At 33.7% G+C, this 27,912-nt stretch overlaps 1 protein-coding gene across 5 annotated transcripts; it reads left to right on the top strand.

Moving 5' to 3' along the window:
• Positions 1-64: 64 nt before the first annotated feature.
• LOC123540778 (serine/threonine-protein kinase 3-like) lies at positions 65-26,620 on the top strand. Of its 5 annotated transcripts, none has more exons than XM_045326051.2 (15): positions 71-231; positions 8,449-8,535; positions 12,594-12,657; positions 13,134-13,250; positions 13,581-13,643; positions 14,159-14,323; positions 14,960-15,065; positions 15,790-15,851; positions 16,520-16,657; positions 17,055-17,165; positions 18,001-18,070; positions 18,701-18,823; positions 19,154-19,210; positions 21,460-21,650; positions 22,087-26,620. In XM_045326051.2, the coding sequence occupies exons 1-15, from the start codon at positions 218-220 to the stop codon at positions 22,243-22,245; spliced, it is 1,527 nt and encodes a 508-aa protein (XP_045181986.1). In that variant the 5' UTR covers positions 71-217; the 3' UTR covers positions 22,246-26,620. The 5 variants fall into 5 exon arrangements, with proteins under 5 accessions (XP_045181989.1, XP_045181986.1, XP_045181987.1 ...); XM_045326052.2 differs by lacking the exon at positions 8,449-8,535 and adding an exon at positions 7,170-7,250 and having other exon boundaries at positions 73-231; XM_045326054.2 differs by lacking the exon at positions 22,087-26,620 and having other exon boundaries at positions 65-231; positions 19,154-19,228; positions 21,460-21,599.
• Positions 26,621-27,912: the final 1,292 nt, after the last annotated feature.

Raw genomic sequence — 27,912 nt, 5'->3', positions numbered from 1 at the left:
AAAATTTTATAATATTGCCGTACAGTTAATGAAGTTAAAGTATACTTTCGTAAAAACATTTTTGATTTGGTATTGAGACTATAAATATGTTATTTCCGGTTGGAAGGTGAAATGAAAAAAATGAAATAATAAACACACTATTTAGTAGTTTACGCTGAATTTTTGCTTCAAATAAATATTTTTTCTGATAGATAAATGAAGAATAAAGACCATAAATATGTCAAATCAAAGGTAGATATACGTATTTTGTTTGTATTTATTTAGACAAGACAATTCTTACACGTTCAGGATGTTTTTGGAATAAACGGGTCAAAGACATAGCCCTATTTGGATAAGGCAGATTCATTTGAACAAGTCTAGTTCAAACCACAGGAGTCTGAAATCCTATCAATAAGACCATAAAAGTCTATCTTTACAAAGAATACCCCCTATATATATAAAATAAACACCAGGAATGAAACGTCAAAAACCCAGGGTCCCCTGAAAATACATACGGAACACAGGGTGATCGCAATTTAACGAGCGTAGTTAAGAAATAACACTAAAATACACCTACCACACCCGACAACATTCAAATCTGATACACTTTACAAGAGTAATCAGACATTTTCTGAGGTTTTCTGAGATTTTCAGCTGTCGCCGAAGCCATTCGCTGACGTCACAACAATAACAACAATTACAGCGCCGGGATGAAATTAGAAAGTATCAATTCCCGTACTGTCTTACCTTCAAATTACATAACAGACATTTTCATATTGCTCTATTCATATAAAAAAGTAATTGTACACCAAGTATCAAATTTTACTACTGAAATTTAGATATTCCGCTGCATCGTAAATGGCTTATCCCAAGAGTAACCTCCCTTTACGGGTTTTCCCAATCAAATTTTGTAAATTATCTTTTTATTGCAAAAGAAATCTAGTGGATATTATAGACTGATGTAAACATATAAATATTCTAATACTTATTTACTCGATGTACAAATTTTAAAGGATAAAATAAGTATGTTATCTTTATCTCGGCGCTGTAATTGTTGTTGTTGTTGTGACGTCAGCGAATGGCTTCGGCGACAGTTGAAAATCTCAGAAAACCTCAGAAAATGTCTGATTACTCTTGTAAAGTGTATCAGATTTGTATGTTGTCGGGTGTGGTAGGTGTATTTTAGTGTTATTTCTTAACTACGCTCGTTAAATTGCGATCACCCTGTGTTCCGTGCGTATTTTCAGGGGACCCTGGGTTTTTGACGTTTCATTCCTGGTGTTTATTTTATATATATAGGGGGTATTCTTTGTAAAGATAGACTTTTATGGTCTTATTGATAGAATTTCAGACTCCTGTGTTCAAACATACCATATTGTAATAATGTAACCATATTGTAATAATGTACATATGAGCCAAAATGAATCAAATGGCTCACAGCAATTTGGGTTTTAGACCTCATTAATGATGAAAACAATACCTTCGAGAGAATTACCCACATCATCATGTTCATGATGTTGTTGATTCAGCATGCCCATTCACGCACTGCAGTACGTGAATCACGTACAAAATATCAAATGCACGCATAAAAATCACATGTTGGGGGTACATGCACGCAGAGATTCGGAACTCTAGTTCAGCTGCAATATCGCTGTTTATTTCATCGCGCACTTGCCAATTGTTTGGTATGGTCAAAAACGCAGATCCGGTCCACGAACGTTATAATTTCGTTTCCATCACCGAATTCTCGACGTAATTGTCAGCTGTATAGAGGGGTTTGGTAAATGTTTTAGTCGGACGTCATACGGGTCGTGTGCAAAAAAAGAATGGATACGAAACGCAAAAAGGCATTTTAGCTTTAATAAACTCAGCAAAAGGTTAACAGTATTTTATTTTTCGATATTTAACTGCAATTTTCATACACATTGCATATCTGTAATAGTTTAGCCATTTATTATTGATGGACGAATTTTACCAGTCTTCAGTTGACTTAATGTTATTTTGGACGAATCGTGTTCTGTTCACGAAATTGGGAATACATGAACCTTGCTGAAAAATTATTTATATTTAGTATAATATAGGGAGGGGTGTTTTGATTCAGAATTTCCTATCTTAACTTTGGAAAAACATTTTACATTTTCTAAAATTATCTCATCTGTTATACCCCACCCACGAGAGTTCTGTATGAAGAAAACAACAACAAAAAACAAACCCAAAAAACATGTAATATACAAATTTCAGTAGTTAAATAGAAAATTTTCAGATCTGCCATGTAGTGTACCCCTATTTTGCAAAAGCAGGGGGTAATTGTACCCTCAACTTTAAAAATGAGTGGGCATGCTGTGATTAGTCAAAATAATTCAACGTTCAGATTGTTTTATATTTGTGATGGCAATCTCTCTCAAATTTTGGAGGGACCAAATGGAGGGGATAATTCACGTCATTTTCAACATGGGGAAATTCATTGGATTATGTTTACACTGAAGAAGCTTAAATTAAGTAGGAGTATACCTGATGCCAGTAATTAGAAGGGTAAGTGAAAACATACTTTTGAAAACGAAATATATACTGTCTTTATTAAATCAGTTATGAATCCTAACGAGTTGACATTTTCTGTACAAGCAAAGTGCAGATATCGCCCTTTGTTACAGGCCTGGAAAAACTTCCTTCATCGTTTACCTATTGTGCTAATTCTGGTCATAAACAGCAGTTTGTGACGTAAATTTTTTTTACAGTTATGCTAGGTGTGAGTTAAAAAGCATTGTTAAGGCGTATACATTACGCCCCTAATTCTGGCGTCGATCACTTTACTGTATGATGTCGAATATGATATCATTTTTTTCTAAGGGAGTACTTGCACACACGCCATCTTGTCTTAATAAACAGGATTATTTTACAATTCAGTTAAAATGTCAGGCTTTCAATCTAGCGAAAATCGCCAGTAAAGGTTCCTGCCAATTGAGTCAAGAACTTGAAGGGCCTTTAAGAGCAAATTCCTGCCAACACACGTGACAACTGAATAATTCTTTAGTAAGTGAGTCAATTAAGCTCTACTTACATATGCAAACAGTTTACATCGGTAATTAAAATTTCGTTTTCAGTGTAAGAAATGCTACTATTGTCTAAAATTTATTAATCAACTTATTTTAAATGGGTTTCACTTATTTTATGTTAGTTTAAAGACGAATTGTAACCATCTCGACAATTTGTTTTCTAAATAACCGACATCTGACCGGATACACGGATTTCACTTTTTGTGAATTGTCTCTTGCAGTTCGCATTTTTGCCATGGAAGTTATCTGTGTACACAAGGTTAAAGAATAGTTCCGATATAATTGATAATTTTTCATTAAAAATGGGATTGAACCTCGATCATTAAGTTTTTTGATTTAGGTGATTGTGAAAATAATTGGCATAATGTCTCGAGGTATGAAATACGGAAATGCTTCAAATTAGTTTTACTTTCCATTTTTAAAGTTGGGATTGTCTCTATAAAAATTATGTACAATATTCAAAAATGATTAAATTAAAGTTTGCATGAAGACTTAAAATATTTGAGGACACTTTTCACATACGTTTCCTGTTCTTAATCGAAATATTAATAATCGTTTTTGCCATATGCACTAATACGGTTAACAAATATATCAATTATGAATTAATCTTCTTTAATTTCATTACATTGGGTGCCACTTACCTGTATAACTTGCTGATAAAAAAAATCACGGCATGCACAGGATCAATGAGCGGGTATTTAGGTCATGAAGATCAAAGGCATGGTAGATGCTGAACTGCGATGTAATAGTTTGAATAACTGTTATGTGACATAGTTTTACTTTAGAAATGACTGTAAGAGAAAGGATTATCAAAGGAAAATGTCTCCGGTCCCGAGTGACGCACAGGCAATTATCATGCCGGGTCCTTTGAGCGTCTTTTGAAAATCTCCCGGACCCGGGCTCCTAAGACTATGGGGTATCGATTTTTTTCTTGATTTTTTTTTTCTTTCGAGGGGGAATTTTTCTGTACTTGGGGGAAAAAAACATACTATTTCGAGGGGGGAATGGGGCCGAATTTCGGCCCCAAAAATTGGCAAACGAGGGCCCTGGATGGGCAATCTAACGTCAAAATTTTGAAGGACCAAAATAATGGAGGATAAATCACAGTACACTGTCATACATGTAAAGTTATTGGTATTACTGTTTACCGAAGAGCTATAAAAATAAATGGGACACCTCGACGCCCCAGAATTAGAAGGGCGTAAGTGGAAAATCATACTTTTCGGCAAAACGAAAAAAACTGTCTATGACAGATACGCCCTTCTAATTCTAAGGGCGTAAGTGGACTTTTCTGGTACAACAATTAAGTGCAGATACGCCCTTCTGTTACTAGGATTCTGAAAAACTTTTCACTTACACCCTTTTATTATTGGTGAATTTGGTCAACACAGCAGTTTGTGACTAAAATTTTTTTTTTACAGAATTATGCCCCTTGGTGTGTAGTTTCAAAAAATGTATGATTCATAAAAGGGCGTAACTAACACTTACGCCCTTCTAATTCTGGGGCGTCGACCTGCACTTTACCGGTACGCACATTCAATAGATACTCCATATTTATTCTTATGGGGGCTACTGCCCCCACACCCCCATTTTTTCTTTTGTCTTTAATAAATAGATTATTGTTACAATTCATTTAAATAATTGTAACGAGCACACCCTGCCTTTTACAATCCTAGCAAGAAATGCGTACCAGTAAAGTGCATTCTAGCCAAATAAATAGATCAGCAACTTGAAAGGCATATAGAGCAAATCTCGCCAACATCCCGTGACAACTGAATGAGATCTCGTTTACCGGAAGTGAGTCAAGTGAAGCGTTCTCCATGTGCCGTTTTGTATGCGAAAGCAGTTATTCATCGGTAAATTAATTATCACCGTATGACCACGCTTCTTCTGATGGTAAGAAACGTGTACTCTGTGTCTTAAGACTATTTCACATTAAACTAACTTTGTTTTAGAAGGTCACATGTATTTTAAATGTAGTTTTAAAGGTACGAATTGTAACTCCATGCTCGCCGATGTTTGTTTTTACTAAGATAACGCCGATTCATCTCTGACACGAGATCACGCGAGATTACAGCCAGTTGCCATTCTGTGTATTTTATACTTCTTTGCGTTTACGCATATCGGCGTGTAGACACATGGTAAATGTTAATCAAGTGTAGTACATACAAAGGTTTAAAATCACCGGATATAATTTGATAATTTTTACATAAATCAATGAGGAATTGAATTCCCTTTCGATACATGTAAGTTTTATTTGAATTTATGGCTGATTCGTGAAATAATCAGCATTTAGTGCTATAGCATGTAAAGCGTCGACAGCGATGAAAATTTCATCGGAAATTGCTTCAATTAGTTTGATCTTTCTAGTGTTTTACGCGAGTGGGGATATTGTCCATATAAAAAAATTATCTCAATATTTCCTAAGATCGCATCAAATTAGTCGGACTAGTTGTTGATATGACTTTAAAATAATAAATATGGAAGTGTCTAGGGGTACGTTTTCACAAACAGTTTCTTTTACTTAACCAACATTATTAACCAATCAGTTTCGTGCCAATTATCATTATATCTTGTTAAATAACAAAATAAATAGGTGCATATTGTTATGCCAAATTAATTTTTTTCTGCTGAATTTCATATAATTCATTCAAGGGTTAGATTCACTCATTAACCTGTTATCAACAATTTATTCTATAATAAACAATCGGCATGGAACAGTGTATCCATTTGGAGTTCCTTGGTTATTTAGGTTTTGAAAGAAAAAGTAAACAATGGGGTGAATGCTGATATCTGTAAACCATTTAGATCCAAGTTTGAAGTGAATACTGGTTATGTCTTATTTGTTATTTCTTTTTTAGCAAAATTTAAGATGTAAATAACCCTAAATCTCTAGAAAAACAACCCAAATGGTGCCTGCTTTAGGGATAAGTCAGTATCTGATGTCTGCGGCAAAATTGAAATATCAATCAAGTCTAGGCTGCTTATATACATGTAGCTTGATAGAGCAGGAAATATACTCAGATGAAATTGTATGCACGAAAACAATAAAGCAAGTTTATACTTTTCATTGCACTTTTTTTTTTGTAAATTTTTATACACACAGGCCTTTTTTTCATCAATTTGGGAATGTCACTGACACCGATGGCATTGTGAAAATGCTCTTGGAAATTATCTTAATTGGGACAATTTGCAAATTACCAAAATCTACATAAATGTGTTTTTGTGTGAAATATTAATGAATTGCGTTTCAGTAATTGTTCAACAGTATTATAACTTACCTAAATATACATACATATTAGCAAAACTATCTTAAAACAGCAAAAACCCTAAAAGGTATAATCATTTGGGAATTTTAAATTCAACTTTGGGGAAAAAAAACATACTTTTTTGCATTGGGATTACCTCCTTTTACCAGAGGTAGATTTATAGGGGAAAAAAGCCCTGACACAATTTGATATTATTTTACTTATTACATTTGTGTATATTGTATGTTTAAGGACATGTTGTTCCGTCCATACTGGTTCAAATTAAGCAGCGTCGTCCAGATGGGCTATGTTTTTGATCTGATTAACATACTAGATAGCTGATCTTTTTTCTATATGAAATTGAGAAAATTCCAGTGACTGCACGAGGACTAACTTTAAATGTCTGTAACTTACGTTTTCTTGAAGAACATTGTCAGTTCTGAAGAAAATTAAGAAGAAAAGTGGGGTTCATGTGTGATGCAAGAAAATTATTTATCAGTCAAACAAACAAACACAGTGTAAAATCAGCTGAAAAATGAGACCCTAAAGAGTAGCTATGTTTATATGATCTGGGCCTAGTCATCAAAGTTTTAAGTCTGAATCGACAAGTATTCACAGTGCAGTCAGTAAAATTCAGTGATGAGCAAAAAGAAAATTAAGTATTGTAAACTCAAGTCTCAGACTTAAAGCATTGGTAAATATGGGTCATGGATATATATGTAATGTACTGTCTCTGCTGAGCTAAGCAAATGGTCAGTGAATTTGTCTACTTAATCCAGATTTAAGCAAGGAATGAAAACTTTGAATCCCGATGTAAGATGCTGAAAAGAAACATTGGTACGATTAGATAGTTTATGTTCAGAATGATTATATTGATTTTGTATTGCAGTGAACTTATGAAGCTGAGTGACGAGAGCTTGGCTCGTCAACCTGACGAAGTCTTTGATATCATATGTAAAATAGGTCGAGGGTAAGCCGACAATGTCCACATAGTCATGCAACTACTGCTGCTTGTTGTTCCTTAGTTTTTACATGTATAGCTGTGTAAAACCAATAAGCGTAAAATATATAAGATATTTTGAATCTATAAAAAAAGCATTGATAATTATTATGATATATTTAACAAAACACAAAATATGATAAAATTGTTGTAAGATTTTTTATACACAAGATCCAAAGTGTCATGTGATACCTGTTTATCAACTTTGGTAGAATTCTTTTAAATTCAAGGAAGTTGAAAACTTTTTTAATTTTTCCTTCATTAACAGTAAATTCTAGGGATACAAGTACAGCTATATGTAGTTGCCCTGCTATTACCATCGTGTGCCTGATTTTGTTTTGCTGGACATAGTGCATGGTTTAACAGCATTTCAGTGCATGCAATTTCTGTAGGAAGAATTTGCAGAAGTCGCTCTTGTTCTAGTAGTGCTTGGGATTTTGACTCTCATTTTGATCTAGTTTCGAGCATTTTTGCATAGATATGGCAAGCACTCAGATTTTTAGCTTCTTTCTTTTGTAATTGTAACTCATGAATTCCATTAACAAAATGATTAACTGAGATCTTTCTGAAATTTTAAGATATAAGTTCTGACAGAAATTGCATGCTATACAAAGTGCATGCTAATAACTCTTGATTTTCTTATTTTCAGTTCTTTCCCTTGTAGAACATCCCAGCATTGCACCCCTATATGTCATGTAGTAGATAGCTGCCTTCATTGGGTATATTGTACAATTATAGGAATTTGTGTACTGAACACGCTAAGTTTCTTATATAAAAACTTAGTATTTGTCTATGTGAAGAAATTTCAAAATAATGATTTATGTTCAAAGTTTTGGAAGATTAGCACGATTACACATTCTCAAATGCTTTTTCAGGACTCTTTGGCCACTAGCACGTTGCTTTCCACACCAGTTGGAGTATTTCAAAGTCGCATCCTGAGAATACAAAACTGAACAAAACTGAACAAAACCTAATGTTTGTCATTATTAGTAACAGTACTGTACTTTTACAGAAAGACATTGTGATTATCAGCACAATATCGGATGTTTCCATCCCCTGTAAATAGTTCACGTATTCAGTACAGAAATTCTGTAATGCATTAAGAATGTTCACTTGCTTGATGTAGTCATGCTCTACCTTATTGTAAATGTGTATGTTACAACTTTAGTGATTTGCCCCTGCCGCGGCTGAGTGAAGACCATTTAGCCAAGTCCCCAGAGGAGGTTTTTGATTTACTAGGCAAACTTGGAGAAGGGTAAGCTAACGTAGCTCTTCTATAGAAACTTGGTGTTTGTGTCTGTCTTCTCCTTAATATTATTTTAAGGTAGTGCACACATGGCAATTTTAATGTGGATATATATTTTCTGTATTTTACTTTGGTATAAAACCAAACCGATAACTTTTCATACAAGCTGGAAAATGCTGAAATTATGTTTGGAGGATATAGTCACAATCAATAAGATACTGACAATTGCCATTGTCACCTTAACCCTTTCCCTGCTAAATTTCTGTAATGAACTAGTCCATCTGTCAATTTGGAAGTACCATTAACGATTAAAAGGGTGTTTACCAAAAAGACACTGACTGAATGGAGAACAGTGTAGATCATGATAAGACTTCACGGATGTGCAGGCTGATGATGATCTACACTGGTCGCAAAGGCAGAATCAGTCGTGCCCAGCATGATAAAGGTTAAAGAGTGATAATGAAGTACAATACCACGGGCTTAATCCCGCATGACCAGTCATTTAAAGGAGAGTTTTTTTCTGTCCCTGTTCTCCGGTTAACATTAAAATCTGTCGCTTTGTTTAATAGAAGGTGAGTTAGGATACATTAAGTTCTTTGAAGGTTGTTGCCAGTAATGCAATGTGACTAAAGTACTTGATCTTCCTAAATGCTTGGCTTTAATAGGAGATGATTTTAATCAGGATGTGTATATTGTCTAGCCCCGCAACACTTGTCTTTATCCACATGCAATTGTAACATGTATAGATCTCAGAGATAAACTAGCACTATTTAGGAATAGGATGGCTTCGGAAAGAAATCCCTTCTAAGGAGCTTCTAGTTTACGCTATGCTTTATTTATTTCGTTTTTTCGTTGTTTTTTTATTTACATTGTAAGTCAAACTATATTTAAAATTCCTCTCTTTCAGACTGTAGGATTATCATGATATGACTTTCATAATAAATGACGCTCAAATGCATAATTTGTTTTGTTGGATATAACACCGTTTTTCAACAGTATTTCAGACAATTTTCAGTTATGTAACAGCAGGCAGTTGACCTAGCCAGTGTTCCTGGATTCTGTACAAGTACAAACCTTTTCTGCGCAAGTAACTGCCAACTTCCCCACATGAATCTGAGGTGGAGGACGAATGATTTTAGACACAATGTCATTTATCAAATCATCACAGAGAACATACAGCCCACCTGAGGATCGAACTAACGACCCCGCGATTCATAGATCTGTGCTGTCCCTATTGAGCTAAGCGGGCGTGTTTGAATGCATAAGAAAATGAATTATAATAGTTAGAAAATCTTATCTATATGCACTTCAGTAAACATGAATGATACAGACAGATTTATAAAAACAAAATATCCACTGTTTATGCAAACTTGCACTTGTTATCCCCCGACGAAAGTCGGAGGGATATAGTTTTGGCGTTGTCCTTCCGTCCGTCTTTCCGTTCGTCCGTCCGTCCTTCCGTCTTTCCGTCCGTCCGTCTGTCCGGAGCCATATCTAGAAAATGGTTGGGAATATTTATTCAAAACTTCATATACATGTTCACCACAATGAGTTCTTGCGGCCCGTCAAGTTTCAGTCAGATTGCCCAAGTAACACCAGAGTTATGGCCCTTAGAAGTTTCTAGTGTTAACTATATAGGGTACTATAAATATGGCAATTTCTGCATCATAACTTTTGATATATTTGACCTAGAACTATGAAACTTAAACAGAATTTAGATCACCATAATGTGGTTGTGTACACACAATTTCATTTGGATTTATTTGTAAATTAAGAGTTATTGCCCTTTAATTGTATAAAAATCCACATATTTGTACATAACAAACTTACCATTTTGTAGAATTTCATTAAATTTCTTTCATTCTTTTCCATGAACATTTATTGTAAACATGTGAAGTTGTGTACCCACACGTGGTCACCCCCTTACCTTGATCACACACCTCCCCGCCTATACCCCGACACCCCCAGAAAAAAAAACAAAAAAAAAAAAAAACATTCCTTATTTTAGATTTTTTTCAAACAAACTTCATATACATGTTCACCACATAAGGTTATGGGGCCCATCAAGTTTCAGACAGATTGCCCAAGTAACACCAGGGTTATGGCCCTTCGAAGTTTCTAGTGTTAACTATATAGGGTACTATAGATCTATAGATATGCCAATTTCTGCATCATAACTTTTGATATATTTGACCTAGAACTATGAAACTTTTAACAGAATTTAGAGCACTATAATGTGGTTGTGCACAGACAATTTTGTACGGATTTCTTTTTGTAACTTCAGAGTTATTGCCCTTTAATTGTCTAAAAAATCCACATATTTGTACATAACAAACTTACCATTTGGCAGAATTTCATTAAATTTCTTTCATTCTTTTCTGTGAACATTTATAATAAACATGTGAAGTTGCGCACCGACACCTGGTCACCCACTTGCCTTGGTCACACCCCCCTCCCCCTCCCAACCCCACTCCCCCCCCCCCTCCCAAATTTTTTTTTTTTTTCATTTCTTATTTTAGATTTTTTTCAAACCTTCCAAGTTGTACTATTCCCCCACCTCACTTCTCCACCCAGTCATGCCCACCACTGATCATGCATCCTCTGTCCCCCCCCCCACTCCAACTTCACCCTTTTACCCTTTTTTTTTTTTTTCATTTTTAATTTTCAATCAATATTTATAATCAGCATGTGAAATTTTGTTTCCTCTCCCGTTCCCCTGCACCCCCACCCCCTAAAAAAATAAATATATACATATATCTATATATAGATATATATATATTTCCATTCCTTTTTTTTTTTTTTTAAATGTTCAAACTTTCAACATGTTAAGTTGTGACTGCACAAACCTTGCCCTCAGCCATGTTCAAGATATCTTATCTGTGTTCTCTTAAGGACATCTGATCTTTTAAGTTCAAATGTACATGCAAAACAGCAACACCTGGTGCCAAACCACTCAAAGACAATATTTTATTCCAGTTAACTTTCAAGCTCACATTTCAATTAACTGCATTTAATTTTAAAAGCTAAGCTTATTACAGTAAGCATATCCCATTCAAAATAAATTCTTTAGTCCGGATCAAAGTATCATACATTTATTGTGTACTCTTTAATTAAACATTTGTTTTTTGTTAAATTGATTCTGACTAATGAAATTGTTTGCTTCTTATAAACATCCTTAACTTTTTGCCGGATATATCTTTTTGCCATTCCTCACCACAAACCCTTTCGGCGGGGGATACCAATTCATCGAATTTGCTTGTTAAGTACTGTGATACATAAATATTTCAATCCAAAGAGAGAAAAAGTGTCTAGAAGCACATTATTTGTCCATCGTCAAAATGATGAGTAACGTATATAGAGATAGCTTGAAAGGCTTTTCTCAGTGACAGTGTCCTGATGGGAGATACATAAACTAGGCTTCCCTTTGATGAATTTGTCACCAAACTGCATGTTAATTATTTGTAGGACAAGACATTTAATTACTTGAAGAACATTTTCTTTAATATAACACTTTGTGATTATGTTTTGACTTTATTGCTGTGAGCTTTACTTTGGCTGTTATATTCTTCCCCATGGTTATTGTATACTGATTCTGCATGTTTATATTTATTGTTTGCAATTGTCATCGTTAAAAAAAAACAACACTTCAACCAAATTTTGATAAAAAAAATGCTACATTTTTAAGATGTGATACATATTTAAATCTCAGATTTTTGGTTAAGAAAATATTACCAGGCGGTAGTACCAGTTGGTTGAAGGTCAAGGACTATTTTAATGCTTGTGATCAGTAACTCACTAAATGCAGAAAACTGGCATTTGTGATAGAAAGATACCTAGTTACCTATGTCACAGACAATCATTTTGGATATATTTATACTGTTATTATGTTTAACAGACAAATCTCTTGTTAAAGCTCATAATTATAAGATAATCAGTTATGGGATTCTCCCATGGAAAAGTTAGAAAAAAAACCTTGTTCAAATGACTGAAATTTTGAAGATCATATGTTTGGAAACTGAATGTTAAAATGATACATAGATTTATGACCTGAATATATTAAATTTCAGCTCATATGGCAGTGTATATAAATCCCTCCACAAGGAGTCTGGTCAGGTTCTGGCTATTAAACAGGTATGTTTCTTACGTTTTATATGCCTGATGTTTCATTTAAGAATCATTTTATTGAATACGGCAGTCCAATGAACCTGCTAAAATGTCTACTACATCAGTTTGTTGATTTAGAGTTAAGACACTTTATCTGTAAATACTTCCAAGCTGTAACATTGCTGATCTAGAGTGATTTAATTGCTGTATATTTTAGATATTTATTAGAATGTTTGCTTTTTCGATAACTAGTATTATTTTATAAACAGTGATAAAAGTTCAGTTAAAACAGAGAATAACTGAGTGAATAATTTTCATTTGGATATGATATGAAATACCTCGAGTTTCAAGAGAACATGGAAGTGAGGTGTGGGATGCATGGAGATGAACACTATGCACTATAAACGTGCCTAGATGTCTTATTTATCCAGTTGATATAAAACCTTTGTAAATATCTTTAATAACTTCTGAGTTATATTTACATAGATCTATGTCTATTGCAGGTTCCAGTGGATACAGATCTTCAGGAAATCATCAAGGAGATTTCCATCATGCAGCAATGTGACAGTCCATACATCGTCAAATATTACGGCAGTTATTTCAAAAACACAGACTTATGGGTAACCTATGAATTATTGTGTTGTAAAGTCAGTTTACTTTTCACAGAGTACAGTAAAAGTCGGAAATTATAATATGACCCAGATATAGAATTTTCTTTCCCAGATTTTTGTCAAGACCGCTAGTGGTGAGCAAAGTCATCAGAATTGCTTTTCAATGTCTTTGCATTAGTGCATGTGTACATCCATTTGTCCGATTTTGTTTGGACAGGAACATTGACATGCATCCTCAGTTGTTCAAACTGGAAAGTTACTGAACGGTGTCAGTTTGACTAAAATCCCAACAAAAAATGTATTTCAAGCAGTTTGAGGAGAGCTTTCCATGTTTTACAGATTGTGATGGAGTATTGTGGTGCTGGGTCTGTGGCAGATATTATGAGATTACGCAACAAAGTGGTAAGTTATTTCTGTCATAATATTGTCAACATCCTCTAATAACTTCTTCATAAGACAGTTAACATTTGGTAACATTAGGTTAAGCTTTCAACAGGTGAATATTTGTGCGGACTGTACAAAAACACAGTTTTTGCTGGAAATTTCAGAAAAATTTCAAGGTCAAACTATCTTGCAAGAATGATTTTAATCTCAGCTGAATGTTGTCACCCACATTCTATGATCATAGCATGTTTCCTTTTGCTTTGTTGAATAAAATCAAAGATACATATTCTATCAAACCTGCATTAAGTTGCCAGTCAAGGAGATGTGCATAGTTTGGCTGCTTAAAACAGGTGAATGCTTAGGGCAGGTTAGAGGTTAGATTAAGAACAAAAAGTAAGTTTGGGAATTTACCGGTAGCTGACTGGTGCTTAAGGCAAATAGCTGCTTAATACAGGTGGCCTTAGGGTGAAAAGACCAAGCTTGAATTCATGTAAACTACTGTTGTGTTTTAAAACTGCCATTTTATTTTCCAGTTAAATGAAGAAGAGATTGCAACTATTTTATACTACACATTGAAGGGATTAGAATACCTCCATTCGAAGAGAAAAATTCATCGAGATATAAAAGCGGGAAATATCCTACTGAATACAGAAGGTCATGCTAAACTGGCTGACTTTGGGGTTGCTGGTCAACTCACAGTAAGTAGTACTTACATATAGCAGTAAATGTAGAGACTTACGATATTATTCCAGTTGCAATTTTGAGATTCTGAAAATTTCTAGAAACAGAATTTAATAACTAGTTCTGATAGGGGAGCTGTGGTCTGGCTTATAAATATTCTGTGAGCCTGTCAAGTTGGTGGGTACCACCTTAAATGCCATTGGTACTAGTTTTTCCAGGAAGTCGAATTGAGAGTGTTTCAAGAAAGCTGTATGCTTGGCTCCATTATCTTAATTATTATGATATATAAACCTGCTACTTATGGTAGAAGCTGGTTGCCACTTTTGCATTTATTGGAATGGAACTTTAATATGTATTACCGGTATCTGAACACAGAAACATTTTGCAGATATTGTGAAACATAAGAAAGATCAATTTTGTCAGATCACAGTAGAAATAAGAGTCACCTTAGTTATAAACTTATAATTGTACTATTGGACTTAATATAAAGCTGAACATAGAAAATGGCAGATCCCGCCAGTTTTATATTTAAAATTGAAGAACTGCCACAGTATGTATGAGAAAATGACTTTCACAAATAAATTATTTTCAAAGTTTATTATAGCCAGTAGTGAAATTTATGTTAATTGATTAAGTTATGATATATATTATAGGACACAATGGCAAAACGTAATACTGTGATAGGAACACCTTACTGGATGGCTCCTGAGGTCATACAAGAGATTGGTTATGACTGTGTAGCAGATATATGGAGTTTAGGTAAATAGTTACCTCATGTTGTAAATATTGTAAGGTCCTGTTGTAAAAATTGTTACTTATATCTGGTTTTGCAAAAAGATGGAAGTTTTTTTGTGCCTCTGAAAATGGCTGGTGGAGACAGAGGTTGAAAAAGATTTTACATTGTTGTTGTGTATACTGTAAAATTAATATTATTTGTGTTGGACCATTATTTGTTTTTTGTTGCATAAATCTACAAACTTTAATCCCCAAATGAAACTTCAGTTTATTTTATCGTTGAAATTAAAGTACATGAATTTATGAAACTGTGAAGCTGTCTGTTTTCACTGAAATCAAGCAATTTTATGCCATAAAAATTGAATAAGTTTACATAGTTTATTAGTATATTCCAGTAATAATCTCATTAAGGATAGGGTGGAATTGGTTTGAAGGAGATCACTTTCATTGATTAGATATAAAAAAAGGATTTTTTGAAATAGTGAAGGCCTTTTCTGAATTTAGAAAAATACTCCTATTATAAATTAAACATTACTTCAAGACGGCACCTCTGTCCTTTGGAACCAAGTTAAAGGGGGAAAATTTGTAACTAGAAGTATAGTCATAAAATTATTGTTCTTCTGCCTCTTATTCCCCATCAGCAGTTTCTTTTTAAGAAAAAAAAAATTGTATTAGAATTTCATCAATTTTGCCAAAAGTAGCCTATTAGATGACTATTCGGTACTAAGTATATCTTGTTATTTGACAGGTATTACTGCATTAGAGATGGCGGAGGGAAAACCACCATATGGCGACATTCATCCAATGAGGGTAAGTGGTTTCTTTCGTTAAATCTATTCATCCATAGAAAGAGTAACTGTAATGTATGAGTACTATGAAATCATTAATATTTTTAGGGTTATAGTTTTCCTGGATTTTGTAGTTGGTCAATCCATGAAATCTAATCCTGACAAACTAGTAAAATTTCTGATCAGTGTTGCAAAGGAAACATTCACGAATTCATATCCCCTGAAAATAGCTTTTTTGACTAAAACCGTGAAATTTTGTACCCATGAAATGTTTTCACAGTATACTCACAATTAAAAAGTAATTAGGAAGAGAGGTGTTAATGGTTATAGGGTCTTCCTGCACTGTTTAAAAAGCTTTAAAGTCACAAACCTAACAACAACAACTAGTTATGACACAGCTCAAGAAAAAGAAATTTGTTTAGATTTTATTTATCATTACATTTATAAGTAAATTCGGTTCATTTTGAGTGTAACAATACGTTTCGACCTCTACACTTTAGAGTGATACTTCAGAGTCATTTATGTGTCATGTATTTTACTAAGATTAAATGAATGGGGATTTTACTTGTTTGGTTTTAATTTCATGACTTGACAAAAGCATGAAATCCACAATAAAGGTAGTCCCCTGTGAATGTTTATTATTTTACAGCTGTTAGACAGAAAACTGATGCTATTGTTTCAATATTTCAGGCAATATTTATGATCCCTACAAAGCCGCCTCCATCATTTAGAAACCCGGATAAATGGTCACCAGAGTTTATAGACTTTGTCTCAAAATGTCTCGTCAAAAACCCAGAGCAGAGAATAACAGCTCAAGAATTATTAGAGGTAGGTGAAATTGTTTGTCAGTAATAATATCTTAAATTTGCTCAGTAGTGTGATTAAAGCCTCACAGTTGGTGAAATTTTAATGCACCTGCCTTGACCTCATTTGAAGAGGGTTTATTATATTTGAATCGTGTTTATCTTCCGATAGACTGTTGTATTTTCGAAGTCTTCGGAAAAGTTCCAAACTTCATCAGATGATCGGCTGTGTAGATTAGTAGATGGTCTCTATTCAGTTTTTGGTTAGAAGATCAATGTCAACATCACAATGACTTTGAGACTAAAAGTACCATCCTTGGAAAAATGCACAGATTTGCTCTCTAGTTATTATAATCTCCCAGAGTTTGATAAAAAACATATGTATTTAATTTGAAGACAACTCTTGTTTTGTCTTTTCTCAGCATGAGTTTGTGAGGAATGCAAAGCCTGTGACAGTATTACAGAAGATGATACTAGAAGCCAAAGAAATACAGGAAGAACAAACACTAAACACAGTGAATGGAGATGAATCTGTAAGTATCATATAATCTAAGTGAATAACCAGACAGCTCATCCTCAGCTATTTTCCTTAAACTTTTATAGGCCCATGAAATGTGACCTATTATTTGATCACCAGCGGCAGCAGGAGGATTTCACTTAAGTTGTCTAAACTCTTAACTTGAGAAGTTCTTATCCAGTGTTCACCCAGCTTTGTCAGCATCTTTATGGGCATAATATTTATAATAACCAGCTAGATTGTCCAAGTGGCTCTGAAGTTATTGCCCTTGAATTACCAAAGGTTGCAAAAAATGACTGTCTGCCTTAATTTTGAGTCGTTCTTATCCAGTATTTACCAAACTTGGTTACAATCTTTATGACAATATTTCAGATAAGTTTGTTCATTTTTATATAGAAAACAGTCCACCGTGATACCTAGATTTCTCGCGTTTTGTTTACATATACATTGGTATTACACAGGTAACTTCCCTTGATAAATCAGTATCATCGCTGCACATCATTCCCCTTTTCTGAGAATTAAGTCGTTTTTTTCCCCCTCCAAAGGGCACCAACCCCCTTCTCCTTAAAGTGAAATAAAAACACTGTTCTTATCCAAGATTCACCAAACTTGGTCACAGTGTTTATGAGCATAATACCTTATAATACAGTTTGATAACCAACTGGATCCTCCAAACCTTTCTGGAGATAGGCCCTTGAATTTCTCAAAATTGTGAAAATTGACATTGTCCACTCTGGGTTGAAAATTTCTTACCCATGTTCACCAAATGGCCAGTTTTGTGAAGTTTGGTGAAACCTCAACTATTTAGTACTTAAATGAATTCTGCTGAAAAGTTATTTGTTTGTTTGTAGGGTGAGGATGATCAAGAAGGAGGAACCATGTTAAGAAATGATGAGGGAACTATGAAAGGATCTCAAGCAGGTAAAATTGATAAAACTGTCTACAGTTTTCTGTCACATTCTAATACATTTTATAAAAATACTGTTCATTTATAATAATTCAAGGTAACGGTAACATCGTGTCAAGCTATTTATAGCTTTGAAGAAATGATGCTGCCATATTCGGTATACTGTTTTACATAAAAGACATAGTAGAATCAAAATAAGAGGAAGCGTGTTTTTAAATATTTAAATTTAACGCTCTGAACTCGTTACTGTCCGCACAGAATAATCAAATGGGCTACACCCTAATGAAATTATTCCATGGGATATATAACTTTGATTTGCTTAAAAAAACCTTAAGGAGATTCTTTGGCAACAGAGATCACAATCCTGCAAAATAATAGCAGTCTTGGTTTGTTGCATTAACCTTTAGCCTGCTAGCAGCAACTGATTCCTTTGCGACCAGTGCAGACCAAGATCACCCATGCAGGCTGATCATGGTCTGCACTGTTCCCTATTCAGTCAGTAAATTTTCAGTGAACACCCCTTTGATTCATAAGTGGTACTGGCCAAGTTGAATGATGGACCAGTCCATTTTAGAAATTTAGCAGGGTAAAGATTAATGATGGTTGATTTTGTCCTTGTTATTATGTTATATTACATGTTTCAGGTACACTTCAGTCCGAGAGTGGCACAGTTATATGTAACAGTGAAGCATCGACGATGGTTGACTCAGATCTTGGTACCATGGTAATTAACGAGTCCGAGGAGGAAGATGATGGGACAATGAAACGTAAGTTCATTAACTAGGGGTTGATGTTGACACTGCTTGTCTGTTAGCTTTGTTTATTGCATATGTAATTGGTGTTTGTGCGGTCAGGCAGAAGGTTTCAGCTCATTGATGGGAATTGTTTAGAATGAAATTTTTTTCCCATAAAAATTCAATATGATTTTTTTTGGCAACTTAATTGCTTACATTTACCTTTCATAATACAACGCAAAATGTCACATCATTTCCATATGTCATATTTTGTTAATAGTTTCTCACAATTTTTTTGTTGTTAACATATAATAATATATCTTTTATGTACATGTGTATTTGATGAAATGATTTACCTATCAGGTCAAGACACAATGTCCAGTGGTGTGTCTAGTCTCACCAGTGTCTCCAGTTTTGTCAGTAAGAAACCAGATAAATGTAAATTTACTGTGCACTTGTGTATGCTCTGCATTGTATATCAAGGACTCTTATGTCTTCTTAACATATGAATGGACAGTACAGTGACTGGAATTTTAGAGGTTTATGTAATTCACTATTTTCTTCTTCTTTTCCAATGAGTATTTATAGCATGTTTTTATGCTTGTTCAGTTTTATAATGGAAAATAACTTTTCACCTGTCTCAGAATCCATCCATAGCTCCTTTTCAAGCTCAGAATTTTAGTTATTGGACCATTTATGACAATCTTTCATTTCGTCACAGTTTAAGTATCATGTACATTGTATATCAGCATCCTTCTGACATGACAGAAAATTGGTTTTCAATAAAAAGTGGATAATGCTAAAATAGCTTAATAAAATATGTGACCAATATGTGACCAAATGGAAAATACTGATTGTCATTGCAAGTTACTACCTTAAGCTTTTCATAATTTCTCATGTTATTGGCATGACTTGAACATGAAGATGCTTTTTATGGGCCTTCAATTGAGAGAGAGTATATTGTTTGCTGATGATGGTCAATCCATCTGTCTGTAAACAATTTAAATTCCTATCAGTAAGTAGAGAATGCTTTGATCTAAATGTTTAAACTTAAATGGTAAATTGCCTGTGGTTAGTAGGTGACCCTTACTGTTTTAGAGGTTGAAGGTCAGTGTCACTTGACCTTGAGACTGAAAATGGTTTCCGATGATTAGTACAAGTAATTGTAGAAATCTTGTGTCTACTGTGGTCAAAATTCATAGGATGATTGCCTGTGTTTAATAGATGACCGCTGTTGTTTTGAGGGTAAGTAGGTGAAAGGTTAAGATTGCAGTGACGACAGGCCTTTATTGGGTGGGGTGGGGGGAGAATATATATGCAGGTCTTTTTTCATCAATTTGGGAATGCCAGTGACACCGATGGAATTGGGAAAATGCTCTCGGAAATTGTCTTAATTGGGACAATTTGCAAATTACCAAAAATCTACATAAATGTGTTTTTGTGTGAATTATTAATGAATTGCATTACAGTAACTGTTCAACAGTATTATAATTTACCTAAATATACATACAAATTAGCAAACTTATCTTAAAACAGCAAAAACCCTAAAAGGTATAATCATTTGGGAATTTTAAATTCAACTTTGGGATAAAAACATACTTCTTTGAATTGGGATTACCTCCTTTTACCGGAGGTAGGTTTATAGGGGGAAAAAGCCCTGATATGTGTTTTACAAACAGCTGTCGTTTAATTTGGAGCTGGCATAGTTGTACTTTTCTCTTTTTCTCTTGACTGTCTTTTAAGATTAAGAGCGCCTGCAGCCAAAAGGTTCTGACTTTGAATCCCTTGTTCCTCACCATTGTTTGTCTGAGACACAGCTGATACTTTTCTAATTGCATTGGGAGGAGCCATTCGAATGACTTACAGAAATCTATTTGATAGCCTATGCCAAAAATAGTGCTAAATTAAAATGCGTGGGCTTTTTGCCACAAATTTTAATTTTGTAATTTGAAATTGTTAATTTTCATGATGGACTGATAAATGTGGATTTTGTGGTTTGGTCAAACCCAGCAAACAAATGAACTTTCCACTCATTTTATCTTCAGACATTGAAATCCATATTATTCGTGTTGCTGTTCTGGCCTTATCCACGAAATTTGTGCCCATGAACTGTAATTATCTAACAATGATATATCTGTTTACAAAACACAACAAAACAAATAAATCCATTTAATTTGATGAGGGGGATTTTTTGTTTACATGTACCTGTTCCTTCTATTAAAGAACATTAATTTAGATTCAAACTTTGACCAGATTTTTAAGAAATGGAAGTCAAGTTCTGGGAAAAGCTGTTTGGTATATGTATCAGACTGCCAGAAATCATTCAGACAAGGGTAAAAACATTCTTCCAGTTACTTCATGAAATCTACTCTGAATCACTTGCTGTTTGTAATAACTTTGTAGTCACGTTTCATCTGGCGTAAATCCAAGGCTTTTGCAAAAAAAAATTGCAAGTTTATCAGTTGATCAATTTATGATATATATATATATAGCATATCTGAATGCACTTCAGGTTTTTGAATTTGACATTGGATCAGAGTCAACATTTTGCGAATAAATAGAATTAGACAAATCAGAGCAAAAATTGACGAAGTAAAGTGTCCGCAAATTTGAAGTCTTTTTACAATATGCAAAACAGTTTATAAATTTGAATTACTTTATTTCCGCAGGACACAGTACAGCAACAGGAGGTAAGGAGAAGTATCGTCCGTCCTATCTGGATCATTTTGAGAAGAAAGAACAGGAATCTCAGTCCCAGCGTACACAACCACCAGCCCCAGCCCCTCAGCCAGTGCCACAGAAACAGGTCACACCGCCTCATCACTTCCAGAGGTCACTCATTGATGGTGACTTTGAATTTGTAAGTACCAGTAATTTTAAATTTCTTTTCTGCTTTGTTGATTAGGTGAAATTTTCACAATGATAGAAAATATGATATTGTTAAATTTTGTCGGCAATAAATTTAGTGGGTTCAGTCGCAGCAGGTATTTTGTCAGGACTTCAGTGAAATAGAAAATGTGTGTATTTATTGGAATGTATATGCTGGTTTTTTAAACAGTGTGTAAGTGCAGTTGTTCTGCATAGTTATCAATCAGTTCTGTTTGTCAGAAGTTTTTATGCCATAAATATGGATGGTTTTTTACAGTTTCGTGAAAATTTATTCTGATGTCACCCAAGTTAAAAATGTTTACTATTGATGGAAATACTCAAGCAAGAGAAACATTTTAGACACGCACGCAAAATGTGTCTGACCCTGTGTATCTTTACGATTGTTAACTGTAGCCAATTTCTTTTAGTTACGTAATCTGGCATATGAAGAGCTGGAGAGGAGACTGGCTGACCTTGATCCAGAAATGGAACGTGAAATTGATGAACTGAGGGCAAGATTCCAAGCTAAAAGACAACCCATTCTAGAAGCCATAGATGCTAAAAAGAAAAGACAGCAGAATTTCTAGGAGGGTTTAACATGTATTTCATGAGATGGTCATTTCAGCATGTGTGTGTTCAAGTATTATCAAGAAATAGTCATCAGTGATTCTCCTGCAGGCATTTTGCAGAAAATAAATAAATTACACGGCTATGTACAATCTTATATGTGCATATACAGGGACGAATTAGGCGTAAATAAATGGCCTGTTACAATATAGGACCTGCTGTGTACAACTTTAGCTATTTGTTCACTGGTGAATACTTTTCCTCTTTCTTCAAGAAATAATAAAGGAAGTGGAAAAAAATGATTTTGGTAGTCATTAGAATTGTTGCAGACTTTTTACCTTCTATATGTATCATTTATTCTTGATATTGCAAAAATTCATGTTTGTGAATTATTACCAAACTAGATATATCAATCAGTAACAAATATGGTCATATTGTAAACTTCAATTTGAATTGAAAAAAATATATATATAGCCCAGACAGTTATTTTATCTTTAAATAAAATCATTGTTAGGAGTTAGATGTGTAGGAGTTGTTGCCCTTAGGATATAATTATACTTCTGGATGACAACTACTTATTTAACTCAAAGCATGCAATCAGTTTGAGATGTATTACTTCAGCTCTTACACAACATCTACCAAAAATTTGAGTTGCATTAAAGTTGCAACTCGTGTTTTGATACAAAAACTATAGAAGTTCCAGAAATACCTGGTAGCTGTGTTGGAGCATTTGAAGAAGCAAGCATAGGTACTAAGACCTGAATGGCTTTCTTTGCTCTATGTTATCCTGAGTCAGGAAATTACTAACACCATGTTGGAATATCTTGTTTTGATCATTTTGTTGCATATGCACTGATTAATTTGATTGGGAAAAAAATCAGGGAAAATATTGCTGTATAAAAAAAGGATTGGAAAAGCAAAATGTTCATTGCGGGATAGTTTAATCATGTTTAATAATTTACCAATACAGTCAACTGCAGCAAATGATACTGGGTATATAGTTGATAAATACGATAGCACTTTTCTAATAAGAGTGGTTCTACGAAATAGTGATCTTAATAGTGGGGTGGTCTTAATGCAGAGTTGGTCGTATTACAGGATTCTGCTGTATAGGAATCAAGCATGGTAGATGTATCAAAAATATTATCAGGTTGACCATTGAGGAGAGAAAACTAATGAACTCTAGTTTACATAAATATGGAAATGGACCAAAAGAAATAATACTGTATAGAAAGTTAATGTAAAACTAGGAACATAATATAAAACATTTTAATTTAACTTAAATTTTTATGATATTTTGTAATAGTTTGTTTTACTGTATGTTAAGTTAGTAGATTTTTAAGTTACAGCAGTTTATGTGACAGGCATTTTATGAATTAAGTATCATGTACTTTAAGCTGTACCATTTCCATCTCTTCACTAAAAATAGTTTATCTAAATCAAGAAAATCCTGTTAAAATTTATTTAAATTGGCTAAATATATATACTAACTGTGTTTAGAGATACAGTCGCAAAAAGTTTTTAGAAAAAAACTTGGATTTATAGTGGTACTAGTAGTGTGACATAATTACATTGTGTTAAGTTGTGTGTAAAATATTTTTTTCGCAACATACAATACTGTTTACCCAAACAAAATTGTTCATTTTATGTTAACAAAGGTACTGGGTAGAAATTAATTATATTTACAGCTTTGAAATTTAGATATAATATATTTTAAGCTTTTTTTAATTAGATGAGTTGTTTTGCAGTTTTCCTGAATAAAATGTTCAGTTTCTATCTGCCCTATATTGTTCTGGGATGCAGAACCTCTACCTTGCCCTTGCATGACTAACAGGTGACTTATAGAGTCTGAACACTTGGTTTTGCTGAATCCTTTAAGTGTTAAAGTTTTTATTCCATCTCATATTTTTATTTCTATGTAAATGAGATGTAAAATCAAACTTTTTCATCCTTCTTGAAGCCATAGAATCTGTCTGTTAAACCCCAAATGAAATCAGTTTCATTTCTGGAAAAAAAATACGTGAATTTAGCTTTGACTGTCATGATTGTCTTGTTTAAAACAACTGTTGTTGAAACTACAGGTGTTATTTTACATATGGTGCTCTTGTTAAAGATTGTACAAGATGTTTTCAATGGTAATATTTTAATGAAATGTAAAAATGTAATATTTTAGGTGAGTCACAGTATACAGTAGTGTCTAGGTGTATTAATTCATTCATAAAGTATTTATAGAAGACAGGTCCATGCAACTATGATATTCTATATTAGATGTTTGATACAGCTGTTGTATGGGGGCTTATACTTAAGTGAATTTGAAATTGTACTTAAAGAATATTTATATTCATTCTATTATTGATGTCAAAAATTCAGAATATTAACCAATTTTAGCTGTAAACATTTGTAAAACTTTTGTAAAACCTAACTGTGTTTTTTCAGAACCATAGACGTTTGCTTATAGTGAAGCTACATGACTGTAGACTGTTTTTAGCAGAGGCTTATTGTTATGAGCATGGATTAACTATGAATGCACATACATTTATTGAAATTTCAAGAAAGGAAATTGTAAATTATTTAGTTCTGTCAGTATGAAATTTTATTGTTTTTTATAGCCAAAACAGCTTTTTTGAGAGAATGTGAGCAAACTGATAACATCCCTTAAAATATAAAATAAATTGAAATTTTATTTGTTCATTGGGTCTTGTTGATTTACACAACCTTAAAATCCAAGAAAATTAGTTCTCCACAAATAGCGCTTCCACAGTATATAGAACACAGGTTTTCCCAAAGAATTTTTTGTGCAAAATGGTTTAACTTAGGTACTACTTTATTCTGTGTCAAATTGCACAATATGTGTACATATATTTATTTTGTGTGTAGAGTCTTCACAGCCGTTTTCTTGTAATGGCAGTATGTATAAAATTATCAAACTAGTTATTGAAAAAGAATATAACGATCGTATATGACTGCCTGTGTAATACAGGGTTTTCCAAACGGGAGGAACAGCATAGGGTGGAATGCCAAGGGCTAGCTTTTTATTCACGCAGTTCTAATGGTTGGGAAAACATCAGTCTTACTCAGGTAGACACATAGATCATTTTTCTTGCCTAACATTAATATGATTGCAACATTTTCAAAGATATTATAAATTTTTAATTGCTCATTTGCTATGACGTCAGATTATGGCGTCAGTCTGCACACATGTAGGTTAACTTTTTCTAAGGAAAAAGATGAGGTTATCTCATACCTGGATAACCTTATCTTTTTCCTGCTCGATAGGCATGAATACTTGATCTTTTCAGAAAGAAAAGGCGTTGATGATGAGCACTGAATGTGCAACATGCAAGCTTATACAGCCATATGAGCCATGCCTTGAGAAAACCAACATAGTGGCATCCGCGCAGTCTGGTCAGGATCCATGCTGTTCGCTTTCAAAGCCTATTGCAATTAGAGAAACTGTTAGCGAAGCATGGATCCTGACCAGACTGCGCGGATGAGCAGGCTGGTCTGGATCCATGCTGGTCGCAAAGCCACTATGTTGGTTTTCTCATGGCGTGGCTCAAATTGTTTAAATCTTTGAAGAAAAAAAAAAAAAAGAATTTTGCAGCAAAACTTTTTTCCTTTGTCAGAAAAATAAAATCTGCATGCATGCATGTTGTTTTGAGTTTATTACTACTGTTATACCAGCTAGAAAAGCTACTGTTGTGACATTAAAAAAGTTTAACATGTATTGAAATATTGATAGAATATTGGCTATGTAAATGTACTATATACATCTGTAGACATTATTTTGTACTTCGTAACTCAGTATTTAAAGTGAATTACTACACACTGGTTCTGTAACTTCTTGCAATTTTGTTTTAGTGTGATACTTATTATTTTTCCTTGCCATGCATGCTTTATCAGTACCTTGGGAAATAAATGAGTCTTATAAAGTTCTTTTAAAAGATCAGAGTGATTTTTCAGTGCAACTATTGTCAACCAAAGATCTGACATGAAAAAGATTTGAAACTCTCAAAAGAAGAAAGAGGGAAATCTCCCAAAATCTTGTGACAACCAAATTGAGATTTCATTTATCAATGAAGATGCTTTTGTTTCTGTTAACTTAATAAGCGTCTAGGTGTTTCATGTTTGATCACTTATCTAACTTAATAAGCGTCTAGGTGTTTCATGTTTGATCACTATGATAAGAGATTTCACGAGAAAAATAGCCAGTTTCAGTTTTGTTGTTTATTATTTCTTTGGTCAGTTTGACACAGTATGATACATCTGAAGTCAATTGTCCTCCACCTCTGATTCTTTTGGGGAAGTTGTCAGTTACTTGTGGAGACAAATATAGACACTAAAGCCATAAATGACATACACTAAATCACAGTCTGTTCTACATTCATGTAAAAACACTCATTTACAGAATCCATTAACTGTATCATTGTATATGTCCAGAGTTTGAAAGAATCACCATGAATGATTGAAGTCACTGCATGTGTAATTCCCTAGTGTTTTCACAATCAACTGTGTACATTCATATTATATATATGCAACATATATAGAGAATTTTTATTTTCAATGATAATAAAGTTGAGAAAAAAACAGGGTTTTTATTATTCTTATAATTGTGATATTAATATTATTTTGTGACTCCATACATAAATTTTAATGCATATTAATTAAGCTATAAGTGAAAAGTTATTATCTCCACCACATATGGTGTGGGAGAAAATATGATTTATGCTGTCTGGTGTGTCCATGTCCACGAAATCGCTCTGACAACTTTCTCACTCTATCAACTTCTCACCATCTTCACCAACTTGAACAAAATGTTTGCCAATAAGTCCTCGGCCATTTGATAACTAGCCAATCGGCCGAGGCACTTCAGATATGCCTTAAAACTGAATCACTCTGTACACAGTTGCCATGATACTGTATGGTGCATGGTTGACTCAGATACATACTATTCAGATGATTAGCAGTTTGGAAACTCACTTTCTCAAAAAAGCAGCTCATTTTCTTTATTTCTGTGCATGAACACTTCGAAATTGTTTTGATATTGACTGTGAGCCATTCATAAGGTATACTAAATTATCTCAACATTGTTTAAGTTTTGTAGTTTGATAAACCGAAAGTGATGGCGTAACGTCATTTATCCGATACATAGAAAAAGCCTGGATATCGGCGTACGAAATGAAAAATTATTTTATGAATTAATGCAACTAGTGATAAATTATTACAATACACTGTTCTATCTTCTAAAATTAAATATTATATAAACATCTGACACGTTAATAACATCAAATAATGTCTTAAAATTAAGGCTAAAGTCGTCACTTAACTCTGTGGTCGGATATCTCAATAAATAACGCACGACATAAAGTTTTATTTCGCCAATTAAGGCCTAATGTTTATTTACAACTAGAATTCATTAAATCTACAATGAGAAAAGTTTCTGTCCGCGAAAAACGTTACGAAGCTTTTGATTTCCAATAACTCCATTATGAAAATTGCTTTAAAGTCCAAATTTTTCAAATGAGTCTAGCAAAAAATCAAGAACACGAACCTATCTTTTTTATTTGCTGAGTTATACAAGTATATTCTGAAGTTGTATAACTCAGCAAATAAAAAAGATAGGTTCGTGTTCTTGATTTTTTGCTAGACTCATTTAGAAAAAGAAATTTATATTCAAGTTTGAAAAA

This window comes from Mercenaria mercenaria, chromosome 16 (genome assembly GCF_021730395.1).
Source record: "Mercenaria mercenaria strain notata chromosome 16, MADL_Memer_1, whole genome shotgun sequence".
In the NCBI taxonomy this organism is placed as follows: Eukaryota; Metazoa; Mollusca; class Bivalvia; order Venerida; family Veneridae; genus Mercenaria; species Mercenaria mercenaria.
Note: the sequence above shows the minus strand (reverse complement) of the source record. Positions and strands in the feature narration are given on the sequence as shown.